The 27775-nt window shown below is 50.5% G+C and overlaps 1 protein-coding gene across 3 annotated transcripts in view; it reads right to left on the minus strand.

The window, feature by feature from the left end:
• Positions 1-27775, minus strand: part of ctif (CBP80/20-dependent translation initiation factor) — a 455795-nt gene that overhangs the window by 164028 nt on the left and 263992 nt on the right. For all 3 annotated transcript variants that reach the window (XM_072497444.1, XM_072497443.1, XM_072497442.1), the window contains one exon: positions 18643-18719. In XM_072497444.1, the coding sequence (XP_072353545.1) occupies positions 18643-18719 (77 nt within the window). The remainder of the gene's footprint in view (positions 1-18642; positions 18720-27775) is intronic.

Genomic DNA, 27775 nt, shown 5'->3' on the forward strand with positions numbered 1-27775 from the left:
GGTGGAGTGGTTGATCTCCACCCTAACTGTAGCCACCTGGGTTGGCCACTTCCCGACTTAAAAAGGAGGTCCGCAAAGACTACAGGGAAATTCAGCCAACACAGACAAAAACTAGCAAGTGCAGAAATCCTGTGTATTAGAACTTGCAAAAGCCCAGACAGCAATGAAACTCACAGCCATCTGCATACTAATGAGCGATCCCCGGGTACAATCGAAACATTTAAGGTGAATAAGGCCAAGCCAGACTCCTCGGCACCAGCATGAGCCAAGACAAAGGAAGGCCAACGGACACCTAGGGCCCGCCCAGCGATCAGGGAACGACTCCAGTATTGGCGAAATCGATCCAAGTGATCGGAACGTAGTCCAATCACTTGGAACCAGGTACGGAGTCTGCCCCGAAGGGGCGTGAAGCCCCTGGGGACTATAAAATAGAGTCCCCAAGTTCAAATCGTCCTTCTTGGCAGGGTCACTCAGCAAAGCGAATCAACCCTTGAGAGTGAACTGTCTAAGCTGCCGCATCAATCAAGTAAGTCTCCAATCAACGCACGCTACGAGATAGGCGCTCCTAGCTACCAGCCCATACCAGCTTTGAATCCCGCAGACTCAGAATCGAACAAAAGGCCATTTGTTCCCCTGACCTGGTGGGCCAATTCCGAAGCTAAGTATAGGCCTTTTAGTGATAGAGAATAGTCTAGAAAGTAGAGTTTATGCATGAGTAGTGATTTACTGTGTATAATAAATGTGTTTTGATTTGAATCTTACTAATTGGTGTGTTGAGTTATTGATCAGTACTTGAACTTTAACCTCGTGGCGGTATCATAATGATACCTGGCGACTCTAGAGCAAAGGTTATAGAAACAGAGCAAATTCCATAAAGACCCAACGGGCAACATTTAAGAGCCATCCAAAAGTTAGCAACATAACAGGATCCGCCTTCGGGCGATCAACGAGGCGAAGGCTGCAACATCTGCCTCCACGTCCGCTTCCAACACCGGCTGGTCCGACACCCCGAATATGGCCTAGCGACGGCCCGGGCCCAGTTTCACATGCACCACTTTAGAGATTACCCTAAAAACCTCCTTCCAGTTATCCCACCCAGGATATGATTAACCTTGTGGATGGAAGGAGGAGTTTAAGGGGTGGGAGGAGGGGACTGTGCCGGTCCCGCAAGTGACTTTGTGGCTGGGTGCAGGAGAGTATGGTGGGGGGCGACCATTTTAGGTGAGCTCGGACAAGAGAGTTGGAGATACGGAGAGTTTCAGTTCAGGTTGGGATGGCAGACCTCAATAGAGGGGTGCTTCAGAAATCCCCGGTGAGGATAGTGACTTGGAACATGCGGGGCTGAACGGTCCGATTAAACAGCCTCGGATGTTCACACATTTGAACGGTTTAAAGGCAGACGTGGGGCTGGATTCTCCGCACCCCGATGCCGAAATCGCATTCGGCACCGGGGATGAGAATCCAGATTCACGCATGAAGTCGGGACCGGTGCCGGTTCTGCGATTCTCCGCTCCCTGAAAAGCGGCATACTCGGGTTGTACGCCACGTCGTGTATCCACCACCTGTGGCTATTGCTTTAGGCCCGCCCTCTATTCTGCGCTCCTGACCGATTGAAGTCCCAACGGCATATTAGTAATGTGGTCCTGCTGTTCGGGATACTCACGAGACGGCTGCAGACTCAGTCCGCGACCACCATGGTCGGAGACAGGCCAATCGGAGGGTAGGGGAGGCCTCATATGGGCCTTGCCCTTTATTGTGCGGGCAGTCCAGGGTCGGTCATGCGGCCAATCAGGGGCACTATTTCCGCGGTCCAGGTCCGCGGTCTAAGTCCACCATGGAGCACAGCGCAGCTGCTGGAGGCCGCCGCCGTGCGCAGCACGACCTCTGACCCGGAACTGCGGGGGGCTGCATCGGGAGCTGCAGCTGCGAGCTCCACGACAGCTTCCTGCTAGCCCCCTTCAAGGCTGTGAATCTGTGGTCTTTTGACGCCAGTTTTTCTGGCGAGAAAGAGCACGGGCAGGATTCTCCGACCCCCGCCGGGCCGGAGAATCGCCAGGGGGCGGCGTGAATCCCGCCCCCCGCCGGCTGCCGAATTCTCTGGCGCCAGGATTTTGGCGGGGGCGGGAATCGCGCTGCGCCGGTCGGCGGCCGCTAGCAACGGACCCTCGGCGATTCTTCGGCCCACGATGGGCCAAGCGGCCGCCCATTTTAGGCCAGTCTTGCCGGCGTAAATTAGACCTGGTACCTACCGGCAGGACCTGGCTCCGCGGGCAGCCTCTAGGGTCCTCGGGGGGATCCGAGGGGATCTGGCCCCGAGGGGTGTCCCCACAGTGGCCTGGCCAGCGATCGGGACCCACCGATCCGCGGGCGGGCCTGTGCCGTGGGGGCACTCTTTCCCTCCGTACCGGCTGCTGTGGACCTCCGTCATGGCCGGTGCGGAGACATACCCCCCCTGCGCATGCACTGGGATGACGGCACTCCCACCGGCGCCGGCATAGCCCCTGAAGGTGCGGAGGATTCCACACCTTACGGGCGGCCCGGCGCTGGAGTGGTTCACGCCACTCCTTTGCGCCGGGACCGCCAGCCCCGTCAGTTAGTGGAAAACCCACCCCACATTTTTCACGACGGCGTGGGGACATAGTCCCTGAAACGGAGAATCCAGCCCGTGGTCTTCCTGCGGGTGAAGGACCAAATGAGGTTAAGAAAGGGATGGGTAGGCAGCACGGTGGCGCAGTGGGTTAGCCCTGTTGCCTCACGGCGCTGAGGTCCCAGGTTCGATCCCGGCACTGGGTCACTGTCCGTGTGGAGTTTGCACATTCTCCCCGTGTTTGCGTGGGTTTCGCCCCCACAACTCAAAGATGTGCAGGTTAGGTGGATTGGCCACGCGAAATTGCCCCTTAATTGGAAAAAATTAATTGGGTATTCAAAATTTTTTTTAAAAAAAGAAAGGGATGGATGGGGCAGACGTTCCACTCGGGGTTTGACTACAAATTTAAGGGTGTTGCGATTCCGTTTAGTAAGAGGATGGTATTTGTGGTGGCCAGTGAGGTGCGGGACCCAGGAGGGAGGTTCGTGATAGTGAGTTGGGTCTTGGAGGGGGTGCCGGTTGTGTTAGTGAACGGTTATGCACCCAATTGGGAAAACACACAATTTGTCAAGAAGTCTTTGGCGTCCATCCCGTGTCGTGTTGTTCACCCTGGGGTAACACGGACTGCAACACAATGCAGTTAAATGATCACGCATACACCAAACGTAGGCGTTGGTTCAATAAGATTTATTGAACTTCAGTAACGAAGCACACAGCTGCCTGTGGGTTGACTCGCTACTACTCTAAGTAAACTCACATTAACTATCTAGACCAGGCTTGCTCTGATCCACGTTTAGAAGGTGTTGAATGATTTGTACACCCTGACTGTCACTACAGTTGTCACCAGTGGAAAGAGGCCGAGTGCTGATGCCGCGTGTGTTTTACAGTTGGAAGCCCCCCTCTGGTGTTCTGTCTGGTGATTGGTCGTGTTCTGTTCTGTATGTTGATTGGCTCACCTGGGTCTCTGTCACTGCCTGCTTTTACCTCATGATGTGCATGGGTGCATATTATGACATCCCCCCTTTAAAAAAAAATTTGTCGGCTGCTTAGAGCATATACGACATATTTACAAAAGTAACTATGTACAGCAATTGGTGAGTGAATGGATATGTACATGTAAGGTGTCTGGCGTGCAGAAACATAACAGTATATATACAAAGGAACTATGTACAAGTCCAGTCATTGGGGCTGTCATCGGATTCTTGTGGACCGCCTGAGAGGTGGAGGCGGGGATGATGGTGTCTTGGCAGGTTGGCATGCAGCCAGATTGGTGGCCTCGTGGAGCGAGGTGTCCGGATAAGGCAGAACAACATCTGGGAACGTGAGATCCGATGGTGGGCAGGCAAGTTTGCGTAGTGCCCTTCTGTTGTGCCTGACAATAGATCCATCAGCCATGCAAACCACAAACGACCTGGGAGCAGCCTGTCGAACAACAACAGCTGGAGCTGACCAGCCTCCACCAGGCAACTTGATGCGAACAGCGTCCTTCGGAGAGAGCACGGGCAGATCAGTAGCATGAGCATCATATGTCAGCTTTTGCCAGGTTCTGACCTGCTGCATCTTTTGCAGCACTGGAAGGTGATCCAGGTCAGGTACATGAATGGCCGGAACAGTCATCCGCAGGTTATGATTCATGTGGAGCTGTGCCGGAGACATGCCGTTGGACAGAGGGGTTGCCCTGTACGCCAGAAGAGCAAAATTAAAGTCCGAAGCTGAGTCCGCAGCCTTACAGAGCATCTGCTTCACGATATGGACCCCTTTTTCGACCTTCCCATTAGATTGCGGGTAATGCGGGCTCGAGGTGATGTGCTGGAAGTGGTATAGCTTTGCGAAGTTGACCATTCTTGACTATAGAAACAGGGACCATTGTCGCTCATAACCGTGAGCGGGATTCCATGCCTGGCAAATGCCTCCTTGCAGGCCTTTATGACAGTCCTGGATGTTAGGTCAGATAGTTTCACTACCTCGGGGTAACTGGAGAAGTAATCAATTATCAGGACGTAGTCACGCCCATTGGAGTGAAAAAGGTCAACGCTGACCCTAGACCATGGAGAGGTCACGATCTTGTGCTGCTGGAGCGTTTTTTTGGGCTGAGCAGGCTGGAAGCGCTGGCAGGTCGCACAATTGTGGACGATGTTTGATATATCCTCATTGATGCCGGGCCAATAGACAGCCTGTGGGCCCTGCGCCTGCACTTCTCAATACCGAGGTGTCCCTCGTGTATCTGCGCGAGCACCAAGCTCTGGAGGCTGCACGGAATGACAATGCGATCCAATTTCAGGAGGATCCCCTCGACAACAGTGAGGTCATCCTTTACATTATAGTATTGGGGGCATTGCCCTTCCTGCCAGCCATTCGTGAGGTGATGTATGACCCGCTGCAGAAGAGGGTCCTTGGCGATCTCTTCTCGAATGATGACGAGTCGTTCGTCGGATGTCGGGAGGGTGCTGGCACACAGTTTCACCTGCGCCTCGATGTCGTGCATGAAGTTTACCTGCTCGCATGATGAGGTGATGGCATGGGAAAGGGCATCCGCGATGATTAGCTCCTTTCCAGGTGTGTAAACCAGTTCAAAATCATACCTGCGGAGTCAAAGGAGAATGCGCTGGAGCCTGGGTGTCATGTCATTTGAGTCCTTGTGTATAATGTGCACTAGGGGTCTGTGGTCTGTCTCTTCTGTAAAGGCCGGGAGACCATAGACATAATCATGGAATTTTGCGATGCGAGTGAGAAGGCCCAGGCATTCTTTCTCTATTTGAGCATATCGCTGCTCAGTGGGGGTCATGGCCCTTGACGCGTAGGCCACTGGTCCCAGGATGAGGTGTCGTCCTTCTGGAGGAGCACCACCCCAATGTCATCCTGGCTGGCATCTGTGGAGATTTTAGTCTCCCTCGCTGGGCCAAAAAAAGCTCGAACAGAAGCGAAGGTTAGCTTCGCTTTCAACTCAAGCCACTCTGCTTGATGTGCGGGCAGCCACTGGAAAGTGGTGGACTTCTTCACCAGGTGCCTGAGGGCCGTGGTGTGTGATGCGATGTTGGGAATGAACTGTCCCCCAAAATTTACCATCCCCAGGAAGCGGAGGACCGCCTTCTTGTCCTCTGGGGTCTTCATTGTGTTGATGGCCTTTACTTTGTCCGAGTCTGGTTGCACGCCCTGCTGGGAGATCTGATCACCCAGAAACTTAATTGACAACATGCCACAGGAGCATTTGGTTTTATTTAATTTCAGGCCGTTGGCATGTATGCGCCTGAAGACTTGTTGCAGACAAGAAATATGTTCCTCCGGGGTCGTGGACCATATGATGACGTCGTCAACATAAAACCGCGCACCGTCAGTGCCCTCTAGCATTTGTTCCATTATTCGATGAAAGATTTCGGAGGCCGAAATAATACCAAACAGCATGAGGTTGTAACAATATCTTCTGATGGGTGTATTAAACGTGCAGGGCTTCCTGCTGGACTCATCGAGTTGTATCTGCCAGAAGCCACGCGATGCATCCAGCTTTGTAAAGAATTTGGCATGTGCCATCTCACTCGTCAGCTCCTCCCGCTTCGGGATCGGGTAGTGTTCCCTCATAATGTTGCGGTTCAGATCCTTGGATCAATACAAATGCGCAGTTCACCAGAGGGCTTCTTGACACAGACCATCGAGCTGACCCAGTCAGTTGGTTCCGTCATCTTGGATATTATTCCCTGATCCTGGAGCTCCTGCAGCTGCGCCTTTAGACGGTCTTTTAGGGGCGCTGGCACCCGGCGTGGCGCATGGATGACAGGCGCAGCATCAGGCCTGAGCAGAATTTTATAGCGGTAGGGCAGCGTACCCATCGCACTGAACACCTCCGGGTATTGCAATAGTAGCTCCTCAATGTCGGCCTGAAGAGTGCTGTTGGCAGAGGACATGGCATGTACACGCTGGACGAGATGGAGTAGCTTGCATGCATGGGCACCAAGCAGAGAAGCCTTGCCGGGCTTGACGATCTCAAACCGCAAACTGGCCTTGATGGCCTTGTTGGATACATGCAAGTGACAGGACCCTAACGCAGTGATGGCATTTCCATTGTAGTCGAGCAACTGGCAGGCCGGCGGAAGAATTGTTGGCTGCCTTTGGATACGAGCAACATCTGCTTGGGATATTAGATTGGCCAAAGCACCCGTGTCCAGCTTGAACCAGATGCTACAATCGTTGACTTGTACTGTGGCTCGCCACTCGTCCGCACAATCCACATTGAGGATGGGTGTGTGTGTTGCTGAATGCGAGGAAGCCTTGTCATGCATGGTGATGATGCCGACTCAATATGGGGATTCCGGGCAGTCGCCCTCTGGATCCGTGACGGGATCAGGTTCCAAATCCAGCAGCCCTTGCTGCACATTGCGAATGGGTCTGCGTTGGAACTGGGATCACTGGCCGCATAATGGCCAAGCTTCTTGCAGTTGAGACATCGCCTGCCTCTTGCAGGGCATTGCCGCTTTAAATGGGCGGTGCCGCAGTTGGGGCACGACATCACGTCGATGTCGTGATGCTCAGTGCGTCGTCGCACATGCACAGTGCGGTCAGCCGCCGCTCACACCTGCGCAGTGTAGTCTTCGGCCGCTTCGTTCGCCCGACCGTGGTGCGCATGCGTGGGACCCCTGGAAAAGTGCAACAATGACTGCCTTCATCGATGCACAGGCGCCGCATTCGGGCGATGGCCTGTACACTCTCAGTCTCATGGGAGGCAAATTGGTCCTGCTCTGCCGACTTAAGGCGGGAATCGCCAATTTTCGCCTGTTTGTGGATTTTGCACGTCTCGATGGCCACTGGCAGGGTCATATTCTTTATTTTTAGGAGCTGCACCCGCAGGGCGTCGGAGTGGACGCCAAACACGACCTGATCCCTGATGAGGGAGTCAGCGATATCACCGTTGTTGCAGGATTGCGCTAGAATGCGAAGATGAGTGAGAAAAGACTGAAAAGGCTCATCCTTACCCTGAAGGCACTGCTAGAAGACATAACGCTCGAAGTTTTCGTTCGGCTCGACCTCACATTGACTGTCGAATTTGGCTAAGACGGTCTGGAACTTGGTCTTGTCCTCACCATCGGCAAAAGTGAGCGAATTGAAGATTTGGATGGCCTGGTCCCCCGCAGCCGACAGTAGCAGTGCGATTTTTCGGGCATCGGATGCATTTTCGAGGCCCGAGGCCTCAGGGTATAGATTGAAGTTCTGCTTGAAGACTCGCCAGTTGGCGCCACGGTTCCCAGAGATCCGGAGCTGTGGAGGTGCCTGGATCTTTTGCATGCTGCTGGAAGACAGTTGCTGGCCGTCAGTGAATTTTCGAAGGTAAATTACTTAGAAGCAGTAGCCACGCCTGGTACCATGTCGTGTTATTCACCCTGGGGTAACACGGACTGCAACACGATGCAGTTAAAGGATCAAGCATACACCAAACGTAGGCGTTGGTTCAATAAGATTTACTGAACTTCAGAAACGAAGCACACAGCTGCCTGTGGGTTGACTCTCTACTACTCTAAGTAAACTAACAACTATCTAGACCAGGCTAGCTCTGATCCACGTGTAGACGGTGTTGAATGATTTGTACACCCTGACTGTCACTACAGTTGCCACCAGTGGAAAGAGGCAGAGTGCTGATGCCTCATGTGTTTTATAGTTGGAAGCCCCCGTCTGGTGTTCTGTCTGGTGATTGGTCGTGTTCTGTTCTGTATGTTGATTGGCTCTCCTAGCTGTCTGTCACTGCCTGCTTTTACCTCATGATGTGCATGGGTGCATATTATGACATCCCGGACCTGGGTTCACATCAGGTGATAATGAGGGGCAACTTCAATTGCTTGTCAGACCCCAGGATGGATAGGTCCAGCCCCAAGTCATTAGCCAGATGGGGTATGGTAAAGGAGCTGGGGGTATTTATGGACCAGATGGGGGGGGGGGGGTTGGATCCGTGGAGGTTTAAGCATCCGGGAGAGAGGGAGTTTTTATTCTTCTCCCATGTACATCGGGAATACTCCTGTATGGACTATTTTGTGGTGGGGAAGTCAATATTCTCTGGATTGTGGGGCGTAATACACAGCCATTGTGATTTTGGACCACACGCCACATTTTCGTTTGACCAGATCTAGCTTTCTTTGTCTGGGAATCTGGGTGGCCCACAACTGGACCTTGCTTCATTGACTCAATTTTGCTGGCCTGGTGAATGGGGTTAAAAACATAAGATCTAGGAGCAAGAGTAGGTCATCTGGTCCTTCGAGCCTGCTCCGCCATTCAATGAGACCTTGGCTGATCTTTTGTGGACTCAGCTGGACTTAAGTCTGACTTGAAGAAGTGGGATAACCTCCCTCTGTCCTTGGCGGGCAGATCCAATCGGTAAAAATGAATGACCTCCCGAGGTTTTTATTTTTGTTTCAGTGTCTTCCTGTTTTCCTTCACGCCTTTCTTTGTTAAGGTGAATAAAGGATATCTTTCTTTATTTGGGCAGACAAGACCCCAATGATTCGTAGGGCGTTTCTGCAGAGGGAGAGGCAGTCGGGGGGTGGGGGCTATCGCTGCCTAATCTGTTACTTCATTATTGGGCTGTGAACATTGAAAAAGTACGGGGGTGGTTTAAGGATCCCAATTCCATTGGGGGCGGAGTGAGGCGAGCAGAGGTACTAGCTTGAGGGCCTTGGTTACTGCTCCGCTTCTGTTTGCCTCTGCAAAATTTACTTCAAGTCTGGTGATGGTGGCCACTCTGAGGATATGGAGACAGTTTAGGCAACATTTTAAGTTGACCACCATTTCAATGTTAGCCCCAATCTGCTGAAATCATCTCGTTGTATCGGCAGTTTTGGACTCGCCGTTCGGGCCATGGGGGAGGGAGGGGCTGGAGAGGATTGGGAACATTTTCCCAAGAGGAGGTTTGCCGGTTTTGAGGTGTTATACAAATTCCAACTCCCAAAGGAGTATTTAGATTTTTATGGTCTGCTACTTTTTGCGCAAGGAGATTCCTTCCTTTCCCTTGGCATACTCGTATATTGGATAGGGTCCTTTTGCTGGCTGAGTTGGGGGAGTTGGGGAAGATAGTGAATATTTTTTTTTTTGCATTTTTAAAAATAAATTTAGAATATCCAATGTTTCTTTCCAATTAAGGTGCAATTTAGCATGGCCAATCCACCTACCCTGCACATCGTTTTGGGTTGTGGCGTTGAGACCCATGCAGATACAGGGAGAATGTGCGAACTCCACACGGACAATGATCCAGGACCGGAATCGAACCCGGGTCCTCGGCTCCCTGAGGCAGCAGTGCTAACCACTGCACCACCGTGCTATCCCTGATATTGGATATTTATGGTTATATCTTTTCAATCAAGCAAGCTCCGTTGGATGAGGTAAAAAGAAAATGGGAAAGGGAGCTGAATACGGTTTTTGATGGAGGGATGTGGAGTGAGGCTCTTCACAGGGTCCACGCTGAGGCGTTCAAAGGGGCGGGAGGCCTTCACCAGGCGCACAAGGTCTGGCTGGCAGAAGTGCAGTTTGCCGCACAGACCTGGTAGTCTCTGGTGATTGCCCTGACTTCCTCGACGGAGTAGGGCAGATTGCGGGCCTTGATGAAGTGGTACAAACGTGTGACTCCTGGGTGACAAAGGTTGTTGTGCAGAGTCCGGAGTCGGTCCACCTGTGCGCTGGCACATGTACCTCAGGATAGGGCATCGGGGGGCTCGTTGAGCTTACCGGGGCAATACAATATCTCGTAGTTGTAGGTGGAGAGCTCAATCCTCCACCTCAAGATTTTATCGTTTTTGATCTTGCCCCGCTGTGTGTTGTTAAACATGAAGGCTACCGACCGCTGGTCAGTGAGGAGAGTGAATCTCCTGCCGGCCAGGTAATGCCTCCAATGCGGCACAGCTTCTACTATGGCTTGGGCCTCTTTTTCGACGGAGGAGTGTCGAATTTCGGAGGCATGAAGGGTTCGTGAAAAGAAGGCCACGGGCTTGCCTGCCTGGTTGAGGGTGTTGGCCAGAGCGACGTCTGATGCATCGCTCTCGACTTGGAAGGGGAGCGTCTCGTCGACTGCGTGCATCGCGGCCTTGGCGATGTCGGCCTTAATACGGTTGAAGGCCTGGTGAGCCTCAGCCGTTAGGGGAAAAAGAATGGATTGGACGAGTGGGCGGGCCTTGTCCGCATAATTTGGGACCCACTGGGGGTAGTAAGAAAAGAACCCCAGGCAATGTTTGAGGGCCTTGGGGCAGTGGGGGAGGGGGAGTTCCATAACGGGGCGCATGCAGTCGGGCTCGGGCCCCAGAACTCCGTTCTGGACCACATTGCCGAGGATGGCTAAGCGGTTCGTGCTGAACACACACTTCTCCTTATTGTAAGTGAGGTTGTGGAGAGTGGCGGTGTGCAGAAATTTGGCAAGGTTGGCGTCATGGTCCTGCTGATCGTGGCCGCAGATGGTGACATTGTCAATGTACGGGAAAGTGGCCCGCAGCCCGTACCGGTTGACCATTCGGTCCATTTCCCGTTGGAAAACCGAGACCCCGTTGGTGACGCCGAAAGGAACCCTGAGAAAATGGTAAAGGCGGCCATCTGCCTCAAAGGCAGTGTATGGGCAGTCCACCTTACGGATGGGGAGCCGGTGGTAGGCGGATTTAAGGTCCACAGTTGAGAAGACCCGGTACTGTGCAATCTGATTGACTATATCAGATATGCGCGGGAGGGGGTACGCGTCAAGCTGTGTGTACCTAGTGATAGTCTGGCTGTAGTGCATGACCATTCTGTGTTTCTCCCAGTTTTCACCACTACCACTTGGGCTCTCCAGGGGCTGTTGCTGGCCTCGATGATGCCTTCCCGAAGTAGTCAAAGAACAAAGAAAAGTACAGCACAGGAACAGGCCCGTCGGCCCTCCAAGCCCGTGCCAACCATGCTGCCCGACTAAACTACAATCTTCTACACCTCCTGGGTCCGTATCCCTCTATTCCCATCCTATTCATGTATTTGTCAAGATGCCCCTTAAACGTCACTATCGTCCCTGCTTCCACCACCTCCTCCAGTAGCGAGTTCCAGGCACCCACTACCCTCTGCGTAAAAAACCTGCCTCGTACATCTACTCTAAACCTTGCCCCTCGCACCTTAAACCTATGCCCCCTAGTAATTGACCCCTCTACCCTGGGGAAAAGCCTCTGACTATCCACTCTGTCTATGCCCCTCATAATTTTGTAGACCTCTATCAGGTCGCCTCTCAACCTCCGTCGTTCCAGTGAGAACAAACCGAGTTTATTCAACCACTCCTCATAGCTAATGCCCTCCATACTAGGCAACATTCTGGTAAATCTCTTCTGCACCCTCTCTAAAGCCTCCACGTCCTTCTGGTAGTGTGGCGACCAGAATTGAACTCTATACTCCAAGTGTGGCCTAACCAAGGTTCTATACAGCTGCAACATGACTTGCCAATTCTTATACTCAATGCCCCGTCCAATGAAGGCAAGCATGCCGTATGCCTTCTTGACTACCTTCTCTACCTGTGTTGCCCCTTTCAGTGACCTGTGGACCTGTACACCTAGATCTCTCTGACTTTCAATACTCTTGAGGGTTCTACCATTCACTGTATATTCCCTACCTGCATTAGACCTTCCAAAATGCATTACCTCACATTTGTCCAGATTAGACTCCATCTGCCATCTCTCCGCCCAAGTCTCCAAACAATCTAAATCCTGCAGTATCCTCTGACAGTCCTCATTGCTATTCGCAATTCCACCAACCTTTGTGTCGTCTGCAAACTCACTAATCAGACCAGTTACATTTTCCTCCAAATGACTTGTATGTCGCTGGACTTCGGACCTGATGAAGGTCCTGTCCTGGGTGCTGTACCGTCTGCTCCTGGTGGCGATGGGTTTGCAATCTGGGGTTAAGTTTGTAAATAGGGAAGGTGGGTCGACCTTTAGGGTCGCTGGGCCGCACACAGTAAGGGGTGGTAGGGGCCCGCCGAATTTCAATGTTAGGCTCTGGAGGTTGCACTGGAAGTCCAGGCCGAGTAGTAAGACAGCGCAGAGGTTGGGAAGGTCGTAGAGGCGGAAGCCAGTAAACTCCATGCTCTGGACAGTGACAGTGAGAGTGGCTATGCAGTACCCCCGGATCACCACGGAGTGGGACCCGGAGGCCAGGGAGTTTCTCTGGTTGGCGGGGTGTACCGCGAGGGAGCAGCGCCTTACCGTATCGGGATGAATGAAGCTCTCGGTGCTCCCGGAGTCCAGCAGGCAGGAGATCTCGTGCCCGTCGATTTTCACATTTGTAGAGGCGGTTGCTAGGTCGTGTAGGCGAGACTGGTCAATCGTGACCGAGGCGAGACGTGGCTGATCATCGATGGTGGCAGACGATTGGGTGCCCGGGGGGCAAGGGTCCTGGTAAGATGGCGGCGCCCACGGGCCACACGTGGGGGAGACAAGATGGCGGCGCATGATGTTCCTGGGGAGGACAAGATGGCGGCGCCCACGGGCCGCACGTGGTGGGGGTTGAACAAGATGGCGGCCCATCTTCTGAAAACTTTAGTGTAATAAATTGATGCACGATCAATTACACAAAGACGAGAGTTGAATGCAACTGAGGCTTTATTACACTAAGATGTGTGGCCTCCTACAGCAGCTGGCGAAACGCCTGCTGTATGGGGAGCACACATATTTACTGGGCGGAACCAGCTGGCAGGGAACTACCCCCGTACCTGTAGTACAGGGCCTTACCACAAATCACCTAATATATACATCAGTGGTGACTACCACAAAATGAAAATAGCTTATTGTCACAAGTAGGCTTCGAATGAAGTTCCTGTGAAAAGCCCCTAGTCGCCACATTCCGGCGCCGGTTCAGGGGCGCTGCTGGCCTGCCTTGGTCTGCTTTAAAAGCCACCTATTTAGCCCTGTCCTAAACCAGCCCATGAGAAGCTAAACTCCTTTGCACTGAGAGGATCTTAGGAAACAGGTTTGGAGGGAGTTGGTTTGACTGGTTAGGGGCTTTTCACATTAACTTCATTGAAGCCTACTTGTGACAATAAGCAATTATTATTATTATTATTATTATTAACTGGCAACTGGTGGGCTGGCAGGGACAGTGTTCTGCCTGACAGCGGTCAGTGATTGGTTCCTGTGTGATGCTTTTTGAGAGAAATTAACAGAAGTATCTAGACCTAGGAAGTGAAAGGAACTCTCTCTCTCTCCTGCTCACTGAAGTGAAAGAACTGCTCCATTGTTCTGAAAGCACTGAGTGCCTGGTACATCCTTTGCTGTAAACCTGAAATGATGCTGAGTCTGCAGAGGAAAGTAGACACCCATGTCAGAGAAAATATTCTTAAGCCTAGGAAACAAAAGCCCGAACTTCAGAAAGATATTGGCCGGGATTCTCCCGCAATTGGCAGGACGGCCTGACGCCGTCGCCAAGAGCGGCGTGAACCACTCCGGCGTCGGGCCGCCTGGCAGTTGTGGAATCCTCCGCACTTCCGGGGGCTAGGCCGGCGGCGGCGAGGTTGGCGCTGTGCCAACCGGCGCCGAAGGGCCAGCGTGGTGGTTCCGCGAATGCGCAGGGGGGTTCTTCTCCACGCCGGCCTGGAAACTAAGGAAATTTGGCATGTCCACATTAACCCTCACCAACGTTTACAGATGCACCATAGAAAGCATCCTATCTGGCTGCATCACAGCCTGGTATGGCAACTGCTCAGCCCAGGACCGCAAGAAACTTCAGAGAGCCGTGAACACCGCCCAGTCCATCACACGAACCTGCCTCCCATCCATTGACTCCATCTACACCTCCCGCTGCCTGGGGAAAGCGGGCAGCATAATCAAAGCTCCCTCCCACCCGGCTTACTCACTCTTCCAACTTCTTCCATCGGGCAGGAGATACAGAAGTCTGAGAACACGCACGAACAGACTCAAAAACAGCTTCCTCCCCACTGTCACCAGACTCCTAAATGACCCTCTTATGGACTGACCTCATTAACACTACACCCTGTCTGCTTCATCTGATGCCAGTGCTTTTGTAGTTACATTGTATATGTTGTGTTGCCCTATTATGTATTTTCTTTTATTCCCTTTTCTTCTCATGTACTTAATGATCTGTTGAGCTGCTCGCAGAAAAATAATTTTCATTGTACCTCGGTACACGTGACAATAAACAAATCCAATCCAATCCAATCCAATCCGGCACAGGCCCGCCCGCTGATCGGTGGGCCCCGATCGTGGGCCAGGCCACCGTGGGGCCGGATCCCCCCGCGCCCCCCCCCGAGGACTACGCTAGTCGCCTTCCAAGCCAGATCCTGCTGGGATGGACCATGTCCATTTCACGCCGGCGGACTGGCCAGGAACGTGCGGCCGCTCGGCCCATCAGGCCAGGAGAATTGCCGGGGGGGCCACTGCCAACGGCCCCCGACCGGTGCGGCATGATCCCTGCCCAAAAACCGGCGCCAGAGAATTTGGCAGCCGGCGTTGGAGCGGCAGGGCGTGATTCACGCCGCCCCCGCCGATTCTCCGACCCGGCAGGAGGTCGGAGAATCCCGCCCATTGACTGTAAGTCATCCAGTGCATTAAAGATCCTTATGCTTTCATTTTTATTAATATTTTCTTTCCCTTTCCACCAGCTTTTCCCCTCTGTGTTGTTTGTCTGTGTGTATATATGGAGTGTTAGAAATGGATTAACAGACCTTCCAATTAAATACTAAGTCGATGTCAATTAGCCAATAGAAGTCACTGATATATAAAGAGGTTACAGGTGGCAATATTTGTTGGTGTAAATTTGTGTGTGAAGTTGGATCAAAGAAATAAAGGTGTTTTGTGGAGAAGCAGAACGCTTGTCTCCTTTACTCTACAGCAACCCAGAAGCTTAAACATGGGGCACGCTGGGGGGGGACTTTGGGTCAAATGGAGCTGGAATTGACTGCGCACTAACCTAGGGTGCCATGACACAACACAGAAGTGTATACTATTGACCTTTAGGTTCCTTAACAGGACAGCATGCAAATTAATTTTCCTGGGCGAAATTCTCCCCCAACGGCGGGATGTCCGCCGACTGGCGCCAAAGACGGCACAATCAGACGGGCATCGCGCCGGCCCAAAGGTGCGGAATGCTCCGCATCTTTGGCGGCCTAGCCCCAACATTGAGGGGCTAGGCCGACGCCGGAGGGATTTCCGCCCCGCCAGCTGGCGGAAATGGCGTTTGTTGCCCCGCAAGCTGGCGCGGAAATGCGGCGCATGTGCAGGAGCGTCAGCGGCCGCTGTCAGTTTCCCGGCGCATGCGCAGTGGGGAGAGTCTCTTCCGCCTCCGCCATGGTGGAGGCCATGGCGGAGGCGGAAGGGAAAGAGTGCCCCCACGGCACAGGCCCGCCCGCGGATCGGTGGGCCCCGATCGCGGGCCAGGCCACCGTGGGGGCACCCCCCGGGGTCAGATCGCCCCGCGCCCCCCCCAGGACCCCGGAGCCCGCCCACGCCGCCTGGTCCCGCCGATAAATACCAGGTTTGATTTACGCCGGCGGGACAGGCAATTTCTGGGCGGGACTTCGGCCCATCCGGGCCGGAGAATCCAGCGGGGGGTCCCGCCAACCGGCGCGGCCCGATTCTCGCCCCCGTCCAATCTCCGGTACCGGAGACTTCGGCGGGGGCGGGATTCACGGCGGCCAATGGCCATTCTCCGACCCGGCGGGGGGTCGGAGAATGACGCCCCCTGTTTCTGAGGCAGAATCATTAGCATCAAATTGGCATTTAGAAATAAACAACATTGTAAGTAAGCAGGTAAAATACATGTAAAGATCCTCACAAGGAATAATGATTACTAGTTTTAATGATCTCTAGCTTGAACAAGTTACAAAAATTAATTAAATTGTACTTGCTTATTCCCCTCAATTGTTCCTTTTTTGCAAATTTCTGATAACTCAATTGTATTTGTCCAGAAACTGCTCATGAGGGCAGCCTCATTGTGTTGCTTAAAACCTTTAATTTAATATTTTTTCTTACTAAAGCTCAGGTGAAATACAAACAAAGGACACCACCATCTAATCATGTGTATACTGAACAGAAAACAGAAGGGGGAAAGTATTTGCACACTGCAACATGAAGATTGTTATGGCGGGCAGCACGATGGCGCAGTGATTAGCACTGCTGCCTGACGGCGCCGAAGACCCAGGGTCACTATCCGTGTGGAGTTTGCACATTCTCCCAGTGTCCGCTTGGGTCTTACCCCACAACCCAAAAAGATGCACAGGGTAGCTGGATTGGCCACGCTAAATTGCCCCTTAATTGGAAAAAAAGAATTGGGTACTCTAAATTTATTTAAAAAACAAATCAAAAAGATGATTATTATGGGGGAATGCTTTCAAAGTTTTTATTCCTTTCCACCCACCCCAATATCTCCAACAGCTGCTGGATCAGTTTGTATCTTTCTTCAGCCCCCTACCAACACATCAATAAAAGAAATACTCTGAAAAATAATCCTTTTCAAAGTGGCTCCCCCAGGTCGCAGTAGATCGCCATTTTGCAAGGGCTGACATACTGGGCTGAAGTCACTGCTGAGCCTCATCAAAACCAAGGAATATAGCGCAGCAACTTTTATTTAGTTCACAGCTGGCAACTGCATATCCCAGTTGCAAACTGCCGACAGAAGCAAAGAAAATGCCACAATAATTTTCAAAACGAATCACAAATTTGCAGGGCTATAGGGAATAGGTGGGGGTGGGGGGTATGAGTTACTCTTGCAGGGAGCTGGCACAGACATGTCAGGCAGAATGGTCTCCGTCTGTGCTGTATCTATTCTATGATTCTACAGATTGGTGTGTTCAGACAAAAATAACATACCTGAATCAACCCTTTGTAGTGAAGTACTTAACAAAGAAACTAGCTACATGCAACTCACAAAGTGAAATACATCAGTAATCCATGATAGTTCAGTTCACTTAAACACTAGAGTTCCTAAAGTACAATCAGAAACGAAGGATACAGATTATAAAACATTTAAATTTGGGTTAATGTGACAAAGGGGAAGCTGAAGTGTGATGAAAGACAGGACAGGCAACAGGTTGCACTTAACAGCTCCAAGCTAGAGAGGTGATGCAAAGCAATATTTTCTTGAAAGTTGTACCTGTTAGTGTCTCACCATATTGGGGAGATCCAAATATTCTGCACCATCACCTCTTGCAAGTTTGACAGTTAAACAGATTACTGAAGTGATTGATCTGTGACTGGATTTCAGATTGGATCATCTGGAATTGGGAGCCCATACAGGAAGATAAAGGGTAATCTTTCCTACCAAGTGCAAGGCTTGATCTCATCTACATAATTTATGCTGAGATGCACAACATACTACGGAAAGGTAGTATGTTCAATCACCTACCGTGGGGAGGCAAAACAAGGAGGCCTGAGACATTTCCTTCCCGAGGAATAGAGGAGGAGGAACCCCAAGAACACCCTCACTCACCTTCCAGCTGCTGGTTTCAGACCAGTATTGGAAGAGGCCTAGCAGTAGGTGCACAGACTACCCTCTGCACCAGTGATGGTGCTTTGCAGCAAGATTACTGGAGGGGAAAGAAAATAATTAAATAAATTACAAAATAAAAGCTCTAGCTTGTACAGGGACCAAATGTGGGAATGACTAGGAGGATGTGATTGTTGCTTCTTCCACTTTCTCTCTTCTTTTCAGCTACTGCTGCAGCACTGGCCTCCTCCTCATGCTGCACAGATCCTGAGAATTAAGTTTAGACAGTCTCAGCCCAGTTCTTGGGAACATTGCTGGGACATTTGACTTACAAGTTGCCTAAAATGGATGGTGCCCAATTCTCCTCCATCAAAACCCTCACATTGTTGTAAACAAGTCACCCTGAAAATGGTGTGAAATAAAAACACGAAAATATATGTTTTATGGGGAAAGCAAACTGATTGTAAAATATTTGATCGACCAATCAGGATTACCAGATAATGTTTAGTAAAAGGCTGGCATTCGGCATTGGTTCCACTCAAGGGCTTTTACAAAAAAAGCGAGGAACTAAAACTGTCAAACCGACAAGGTGAGTGAGCTTCTAACCCAGAACTGGTTGCCATGGCAGCCAGCAGTATAAGACTCACCTCCGGTCATTCCTTCGCCTCCTGAATAACTTTTTAGTCTGTGCAATTTCAGCTTCATTAGACAATGGCTGATACACCTGGAAGAAACCAAACAGTTTGCTTGTTAAAGGGGCGTGGGTAGAGAGTAAATACAGACTGTAACTATCTGAAAGCTAGTCTCCTAGTGAAAAGCAACTGGACAACTTCCCAGAACCATTCCAAAATATCAACACTTCAACTTTAGGCACTGGGAAGCAATGAGAATTTTTTCTTTCTCCTTCACTGGAATGGGTTTCTGTAGCTACTTCCTTTAATATCCTAAGATGCAACCCAGCAGGTCCAGGGGATTTATTGGCTTTAAGCCTCTATCTTAAGGGAACCTTTCAGCATCCACCCTGTCAATATGTTTCAATAAGACCCCCTCTCGTTCTTCTAAATTTCAATGGGTCCAGGCCCAGCCTTTTCTCATACAATAGGAATCAGTCAAGTGAACCTTCTCCTAGCTGTCTCGAATGCAATTGTATAATTATATAAGGAGACCAAAACTGTGGACAGTACTCTAGATGTGACCTCAGCATCCCCTTATACTATTGCAGCAAAACCTCCCTACTTATATAGGTGTTGGTATGAGGCGCAAGTTCACTATGATGGATTGGGAAATGTACTTAAAGGGATGACGGTGGATCGGCAATGGCAAACATTCAAAGAGTGCACGGGTGAACTGCAACAATTGTTTATTCCTATCTGCCGCAAAAGTAAAAGGGGAAAGGTGGTCAAACTATGGCTCACAAGGGAAATTAGAGATAGTATTAGATCCAAGGTAGGGACATATAAATTGGCCAGTATTGGGAGCAGTTTAGAATTCAGCAAAGGAGGACCAAGATGTATTAAGAAGGGGAAAATAGAGTATGAGAATAAGGTTACGGGGAACATATAAACTGACTATAAAGGTTTCTATATGTATATGAAGAGAAAAAGATTGGTGAAGACAAACATAGGTCCCTTGCAGTCAGAAACAGGGGAATCCATTATGGGGAACAAAAAAATGGTTGACCAATTAACTCCATACTTTGTTTCTGTCTTCACAAAGGAAGACACAAATAACATACCAGGAATGTTGGGGAACACAGGGTTAAGTGTGAGGGCTATAAATTGAGCGAGGGGAATGTGCAATGAGACCTGGGTGTCCTTGTACGCCAGTCGCCAAAAGTAAGCATCCAGGTGCAGCAGGCAGTAAAGAAGACAAAGTTTGTTGGCCTTCATAATGACAGGATTTGAGTACAGGAGCGGGGATGTCTTGATGGAATTATTCGGGGTTTATGAGATGACATCTGGAGTATTGGGAGCTGTTTTGGTCTCCTTATCTGAGAAAGGATCTTCTTGTTATGAAGGAAGTGCAGTGAATCTGTGGAATTCGCTCCCCAGAGTGCGGTGGATGCTGGGACAGTGAGTAAATTTAAGTTGGAGTTAGACAGATTTTTAATTGGTAATGGGCTGAAGGGTTATGGAGTACGGGCAGGATGGGTAGGTTAAGGCCAGGGTGAGATCAGCCATGATCAAAGGGCGGAGCAGACTCGTTGGTCAAAATGGCCTAATTCTGCTCCTATATCTTATGAATTTATGAAACTATGAGGAGAGGTTAATTCGATTAGGATTATATATAAGCTGAAGTTCAGAAGAATAAGGGGAGGCCTCATAGAAACCTATAAAATTCTAACAAGACTAGACAGGGTAGATGCAGGACAGGTGTTCCCGATGATGGGTGTGCCCAGAACCAGGGGTCAAAATCTAAGGATACGGGGTGGGTAGATAATTTAGGACAGAGATTAGGAGAAATTTATTCGCCCAAAGGGTGATGGGCCTGTCGAATTCCTTCAACAGTAAGTAGTTGAGGCCAAAATATTGTACGTTTTCAAGGAGTTAGATATAGCACTTGGGTGAAAGGGTTCAAAGGATATAGATGGGAAGGCGGGTCAGATTACTGAGTTTGATTATCAGCCATGATCATTTTGAGCAGGCTTGAAGGGCTGAATGACCGCATCCTGCTCATATTTTCTATGTTTTTATATATTCTATCCTTCTTGCAATAAACAACTACATTCCACTTGCCTTCCGAATCACTTGCCTTACCTGCAAACTAGCTTTTTATGATGCATGGATCAGGACACCCAGATTTAACAGGCTGCAAAGGCAGAGCTCAGAAAGAGAACATATTTCCATTTTTTTCATCCAGTGTCAGCACTGTATGCTCAGAGATCAGGTACGGCGCACGTTAACTGCTACGCAACACTTCCTTTACTGTGCCTAATTAATATTCACAGGTAAGATATGGTAAATTTTACACTAGTCCACTGAGTAACTCCTTCCATCTTGCTGGGTCACATATGGTACAAGTTAGATGTGAGCCAAAGCTTTCTTTATATCACCATTTAATTGTTCTGAGGCATTGCACAGTATGGTTACATGCAAACTCAATCGCCATCTAAACTTTTCCATGGATACTCCCAGGTTCATGGAATGATATGGCACAGAAGGAGGCCAAAAGGCTCCTCATGCCTGTACCAGAGGTTTCTGTACTTTATTGGTTAGGTGCTAGTTGATGTTCCCTTCACACTGCCCTCGTGATATCTCAGGTGAAGGTACTGCACAGATTATATAACATCTCCTCAAAAACACACGGCATGATGGTGTTTGGAGAGAAAACAAACAGCATACATGTACACCTCTACAGGACAAAAAAGATTGAATGGAGAAAGCAAGGTTGAGTTTAAATATTTATACATTACTACAAGAAGAACATTTCTGTGTTCAGAGGCAGAGACAGCCTGTAATATTACTGGAAAGTATTTACATCACTCTCACCAAATAAAATGACTGAATCTTAACTTCAAAAGACCCGGGGCGAAATTCTCCCCCAACGGCGCGATGTCCGCCGACTGGCGCCAAACACGGCGCCAATCAGACAGGCATCGCGCCGGCCCAAAGGTGCGGAATGCTCCACATCTTTGGCGGCCTAGCCCCAACATTGAGGGGCTAGGCCGACGCCGGAGGGATTTCCGCCCCGCCAGCTGGCGGAAATGGCGTTTGTTGCCCCGCCAGCTGGCGCGGAAATGCGGCGCATGCGCGGGAGCGTCAGCGGCCGCTGTCAGTTTCCCGCGCATGCGCAGTGGGGAGAGTCTCTTCCGCCTCCGCCATGGTGGAGGCCGTGGCGGAGGCGGAAGGGAAAGAGTTCCCCCACGGCACAGGCCCGCCCGCGGATCTGTGGGCCCCGATCGCGGGCCAGGCCACCGTGGGGGCACCCCCCGGGGTCAGATCGCCCCGCGCCCCCCCCCCAGGACCCCGGAGCCCGCCCACGCCACCTGGTCCCGCCGGTAAATACCAGGTTTGATTTACGCCGGCGGGACAGGCAATTTCTGGGTGGGACTTCGGCCCATCCGGGCTGGAGAATCCAGCGGGGGGTCCCGCCAACCGGCGCGGCCCGATTCCCGCCCCCGCCCAATCTCTGGTACCGGAGACTTCGGCGGGGGCTGGGGCGGGATTCACGGCGGCCTACCGCCATTCTCCGACCCGGCGGGGCGTCGGAGAATGACGCCCCATAGATCAGTGCTATGTTTCCAATTCTCACATTCATGGCTTGCGTAGGTGAAACATCTGGCTCAGTAGCAAATTCTAAGCAGTTTTGTGCTCTGGACCTGTGTCCAATAAGTTGCCATAAACCTCAAACCCAGAAGGACAAATTAAGCACGGGTTTCCCCTTCTTTGGAGTTCTCCACTCTAGAGGACTGTAAATTCTCAGTCATTGGGTATTTCCATTTTTAAAATCTAAGGGAATGAAGCAATACAGGGAATTGGGCTGGAAAATGGAGTCCAGATCGAAGGTTTGCCACAATTCCATGAATGGTGGAGCAGACTCAAGGGACCACGTGGTCTATTACTGCTCCTATTTCTTATGTTCTTAAGCCATTGTTTCAGGAAGCAAGGCAACAGTCTTCTCCTGTCCGACATGTGAGTGTGCTCGTAAACACTGGCAAAGAGAACGGCATTAAAACGGACGTTGTTGATTGTTTGGAAACAAGGTCACGATTCACAAACTTCTTCAGACTTGTATTCTGCAGCCTAGATCACATTAATATCAAGAGAAAACCCAATGGAGACAATTCACATGCTGCGGAACCAACGCTAAACAATTAGAGGAAGTATGTCTGCAAAATATTTCCTTCCGAACTCTACCAAGTTAATAATTTCACCTTGTTCTCTGCATTATGAGCTTTCTTGGAAGGTTCCTTTAATGCTTGTAGAGCATTTTTACGTTGAGCTTTTTCCACAGAATTAGGTAGAACGTACAACACAGAAACTGGCTATTATACTGAATGGCTCTATTACTGTGTCTATGCTCCACATGAGCCTCCTCACCATATGTCCTCTAATGTTATCTATTCCTATCTCCTTTATATATTTACTCAGCTATTCCTGAAAATCTTTCAAAACAAAATGTTAAAGAACAGTTCCACCATAACCGTTCTATCAGAAAAAGTCTCATTCAGTTTTAAACATTTGAACATCTCTATTTTCTCCCAGGCTGAATATCAATGTAGCTGAAAGGGTGTGTCGATGGGTAGGTTGCTCACATGCAACAATAACAACTTGTATTTATACAGCACATTTAAAGAGGCAAAACTTTTCAAGGTGCTCCACAGGAGCATTGGCAAAGTTTGGCACCGAGACACACAAGGAAATATTGAACGCCCTGGGCTAGTAACGGGAAACCAGTTACCGTTATTCATGGCAGTGATCTAGTGGTTCCTGCATGAAGGGACATGTACGTAGACATTGGTTGAACACAGGATCAGGCTCAGCAGTGCTACTCCTTCACAGTCAAACATCCTGTAAACATTCATTGTCAGGACTCATGATCAAGAATGGCTGCTTGAGTGACTGATGAATCAGTGACTTAGGAGCATAGAGCCAATCGCCTGATCCAAGCTCATCAGCTTTGCTGCAACATTGGAGCCCAGTGATCTTTGCTGCCAAGCAACTTCCTACCATCTATTCCTGTTTACACAATGTTGGCTTCTAGATAACAGACATTGCTAATCCAAGCTACACACTTGGACACTTTGGGCGGGATTCTCCCATTCGGCGGCAGAGTGTCCACGCCGTCGGAAACCGCGTTGTGTTTCACGATGGCGTGAACGAGCCGCTGGGAGTACCAATTCTGGCCCCAGCAGGGGGCCAGCACGGCGATGGAGCGGTACACGCCGCTCCAGCATCCCATCCCGGCGTGAACTGTGCGCCGCGGGATCCGCGCATGCGCAGTGGCGCCGGCGCCAACCTACGCATGTACAGTGGCCTCCCCCAACGCGCTGGCCCCGACGCAACATGGCGCGGGAGTTCATGGGCCGGCGCGGAAGAAAATAGGCCCGGGGAGCGAGAGGCCGGCCTGCCGATTGGTGGGCCCCGATCGCGGGCCAGGTCCCATCGGAGCCCCCCTTTCCCCCCCCCTCCCCCCCCCCACAGGCCGCCCCCCGACCCTGTGCGCAGAGGTCCCGCCGGCTGCGACCAGGTGTGGACGGCGTCGGTGGGACACTGCCTTTTTAGAGCAGCCGCTCGGCCCAGGCGGCGGCCCGGCCGCGTACAGTGGCCCGCGACCGGCGGCGCGCCAAACACGCCGGCGCCAATGTCGGCGATTCTCCGCGTCGGGGCGGCGTGGCCCAGTTGCGGAGTTTCTCCGGCCTGGCCCCAGGCTGGGAGAATCCCGCCCATAATCTATATTTCAGCGATGGCCTGACTATCCAGGATTTAACGCTCAGCTGATTCCAAATCATTACCCCCACCCCCCGCAGCACTGTATGGATTTGTTTATTGTCACGTGTGCCGAGGTGCAGTGAAAAGTATTTTTCTGCGAGCAGCTCAAACAGATCATTTAGTGCATGAAAATAAAATAAAAAGAAAATACATAATAAGGCAACACAAAGTACACAAAGTAAATACAGAGATACCGGCATCAGATGAAGCATACAGGTAGTATTAATCAGGTCAGTCCATAAGAGGGTCATTTAGGAGTCTGGTAACAGTGGGATAGAAGCTGTTTTTGAGTCTGTTTGTGCGTGTTCTCAGACTTCTGTATCTCCTGCCCGATGGAAGAAGTTGGAAGAGTGAGTAAGCCGGGTGGGAGGGGTCTTTGATTATGCTGCCCGCTTTCCCCAGGCAGCGGGAGGCAGGTTCGTGTGATGGACTGGGCTATGTTCACGAGTCTGCGACTCATGTCACTGCGGCAGCTTTTTGAGAGAAATTGTCCACATATCCATTCTACATGCTCTTCTTTCTACCTGCATTTTCACTGTATTGAAGATCACTCCACTCTTAAACGTAGGCTCTGAAAACTGCAGAACAGCTCACCTTCCTCAATCTTCCATTCCTGTGATTATCTTCCATCTTTTAAAACCAAACCTTATTGTCACCCGTTCACTACTTCCTGATTGATCTAATTCACCGAAGGAGGCAAGTTGGCAGTGCGAACATAGACATGGGGCGGGATTCTCCGATATCGGCGCGATGTCCGCCGATCGGCGCCAAAAACGGGGCGAATCAGTCCGGCATCGCGCCGCCCCAAAGGTGCGGAAGTCTCCGCATCTTGAGCAGCCGAGCCCTCACCTTGAGGGGCTAGGACCGCGCCGGACTGATATCCGCCCCGCCAGCTGGCGGGAAAGGCCTTTGGTGCCCCGCCAGCTGGCGCGAAACTGACTTTGCCAGGCGGCGCATGCCCGGGAGCGTCAGCGGCCGCTCACGGCATCCCCACGCATGCGCAGTGGAGGGGGTCTCTTCCGCCTCCACCATGGTGGAGACCATGGCGAAGGTGGAAGGAAAAGAGTGCCCCCCACGGCACAGGCCCGCCCGCGCTTCCGTGTCCCGCCGTCCCAAAGGTGGTTCAATCCACGCCGGCTGGCATGGGTTGACAGCGGCGGGACTTCGGCCCATCACGGGCCGGAGAATCGCCAGGGGGGGGGGCCCGCCAACCGGCTCGGCGCGATTCCCGCCCCCGCCGAATATCCGGTGCCGGAGAATTCGGCAACCGGCGGGGGCGGGATTCACGCCAGCCCCCGGCGATTCTCCGACCCGGCGGGGGGTCGGAGAATCCCGCCCATGGTCCATATATTAAATAATGTACCTCGGTTTACAGAGCAGGTGAATATTGGGATTGTTGAATCATTTGAGGTGTTGTTACAAAGGTTAGTGGACTTACTATTCAAAAAGAAATGGACAAAACAATTGAGGTAAACTTTGGACAAACCACTGGGATCTGAAGGTTCATATCCAAGGGTCTTGAGGTACAATGTTTGTAAAATCACATGAAAATTACAGCAGGAAAGCAGATCATTTGATGTAATCAGTCCATTTTCTCGACACAAGTAGATGTACTGATCCCATTTGCACACTTGGTTCCCATTTCCCCCTTTCATTCAACGACCTTTCTACCCGTTCTTAAATACTGCACGGTTTCTGATTCAGTCACAAACTCAGTCTATAATCACAAAATCTTCCATATTGAAATAAATATCAATATTAGCTATTTATCACCTGTTTCCCTTGAAATGCTGCTTTTAATCTCTTATGAATCTGAACCTCCAGACATCTCTACTTTTTCACATAACCTAATCTATCCCCATAAAATGTCTATTTTTAACCTTATTAACCAAAGTGTGCAATTTAACATTTACTCACATCATAGAATCCCTACAGTGCAGAAGGAGGCCATTCGACCCATCGAGTCTGCACCGACCCTTTGAAAGAGCATCATACCTAGGCCCACTCCCCCGCCCTATCCCCATCTAACCTTTGAAGGCTAAGGGGCAATCCACCTAACCTGCACATCTTTGGACTGTGGGAGGAAATCGGAGCAAACTCCACACAGTCACCCAAGGTCGAAATTGAACCTGGGTCCCTGGCAATGTGAGGCAGCAGTGCTAACCACTGTGCCACCCATCTGTGGCTATTTTGTCCATTTCACTGTTTTATTAATATTCTCTTGGAGCTTTACGTCCTCAGAATTTATTTTACTATGCCTCCTATTGTATTATCAGCTGTAAATTTGTAGACCATTCCAAGAGTAAATATCTCACGGTGAATAGCTCACATTAATGTACAAAGTGAACAAGAACAGAACGCTCTGAGACACTATGAATAACATCCAAGTATTCTTTAGAAACTGTCTTGACCTCCTTCTAGGACGTTTTCAATCCAATTTGCTACCATTCCCCATGGGTTTTATCCTGAAGCTTAAAAGTCACTTGTGTGTTACCTTCTCAAAGGTTTTCTTGAATGTTCAAGTACAGCATATTCACTTCATTTGCAGCACTCCAACACTGTGGCTATCCAGTAAAGCCCTCATACCCAATATTGACAGGAGGGACTTGCACCACAGATAAATGGAGCTGATGAAAACATTTCCATGATGCTGTGATTCACAGGCCCCAGGATGGAGAAATGGTAATTTTTAAAGTAGGAAACCTTTTGCAAGGAGTTTTGCCTTTTTCTTCCACTGATTTTGGAGGAGGTGAGAATGGGAAAAGGGGGAATAGGAAAGAGAGTGAGATAGAATATATGAGGAAGAACGAAAGGGACAAAATGGGATTGAGAGAGAGAAAAAGGGGGAAGAGAGTGAAAAAAAAGAGGATAGAGTAAATAACCAAGGGAATGATAGACTGCGAGGGAGGAAACCAAGAGTAAGATCTAGAGCTCGAGAGAAAATATGAGACAAGTAGAGAGCAAGAACGAAAGAGAAATCCCCCAAAATAGGTCGTAATCAACCAGGAAAAAAATGTTAATTTCAATTCCAGATATTCAGGACCCTTAGTCTTCAAACTAAAGCTCTATAATTAGCTCCATTTCCTACACAGAGGATACTGCAGGAACGCACATACATTATTAAGGAAACACTATTGTCACTGTGAAGGAACTGCTTCAGCAAACAGCCTTCCTTTAACCCTTGCAGAAAGTGGGGATGACTGCCAATGAGTTGCTTTTGAGTCTCAAAAACAAACAAGCTCACTCTCCTGCCCTTTTTCTTTGAAACATCACAGAACGGACTTCCACAACACGGCACTCATCAGGAATTTTCAGTGAAACTTTGGTTTGAATGTGGTACTGAAACTGG

The sequence above is a fragment of the Scyliorhinus torazame genome, chromosome 3, assembly GCF_047496885.1.
Source record: "Scyliorhinus torazame isolate Kashiwa2021f chromosome 3, sScyTor2.1, whole genome shotgun sequence".
In the NCBI taxonomy this organism is placed as follows: domain Eukaryota; kingdom Metazoa; phylum Chordata; class Chondrichthyes; order Carcharhiniformes; family Scyliorhinidae; genus Scyliorhinus; species Scyliorhinus torazame.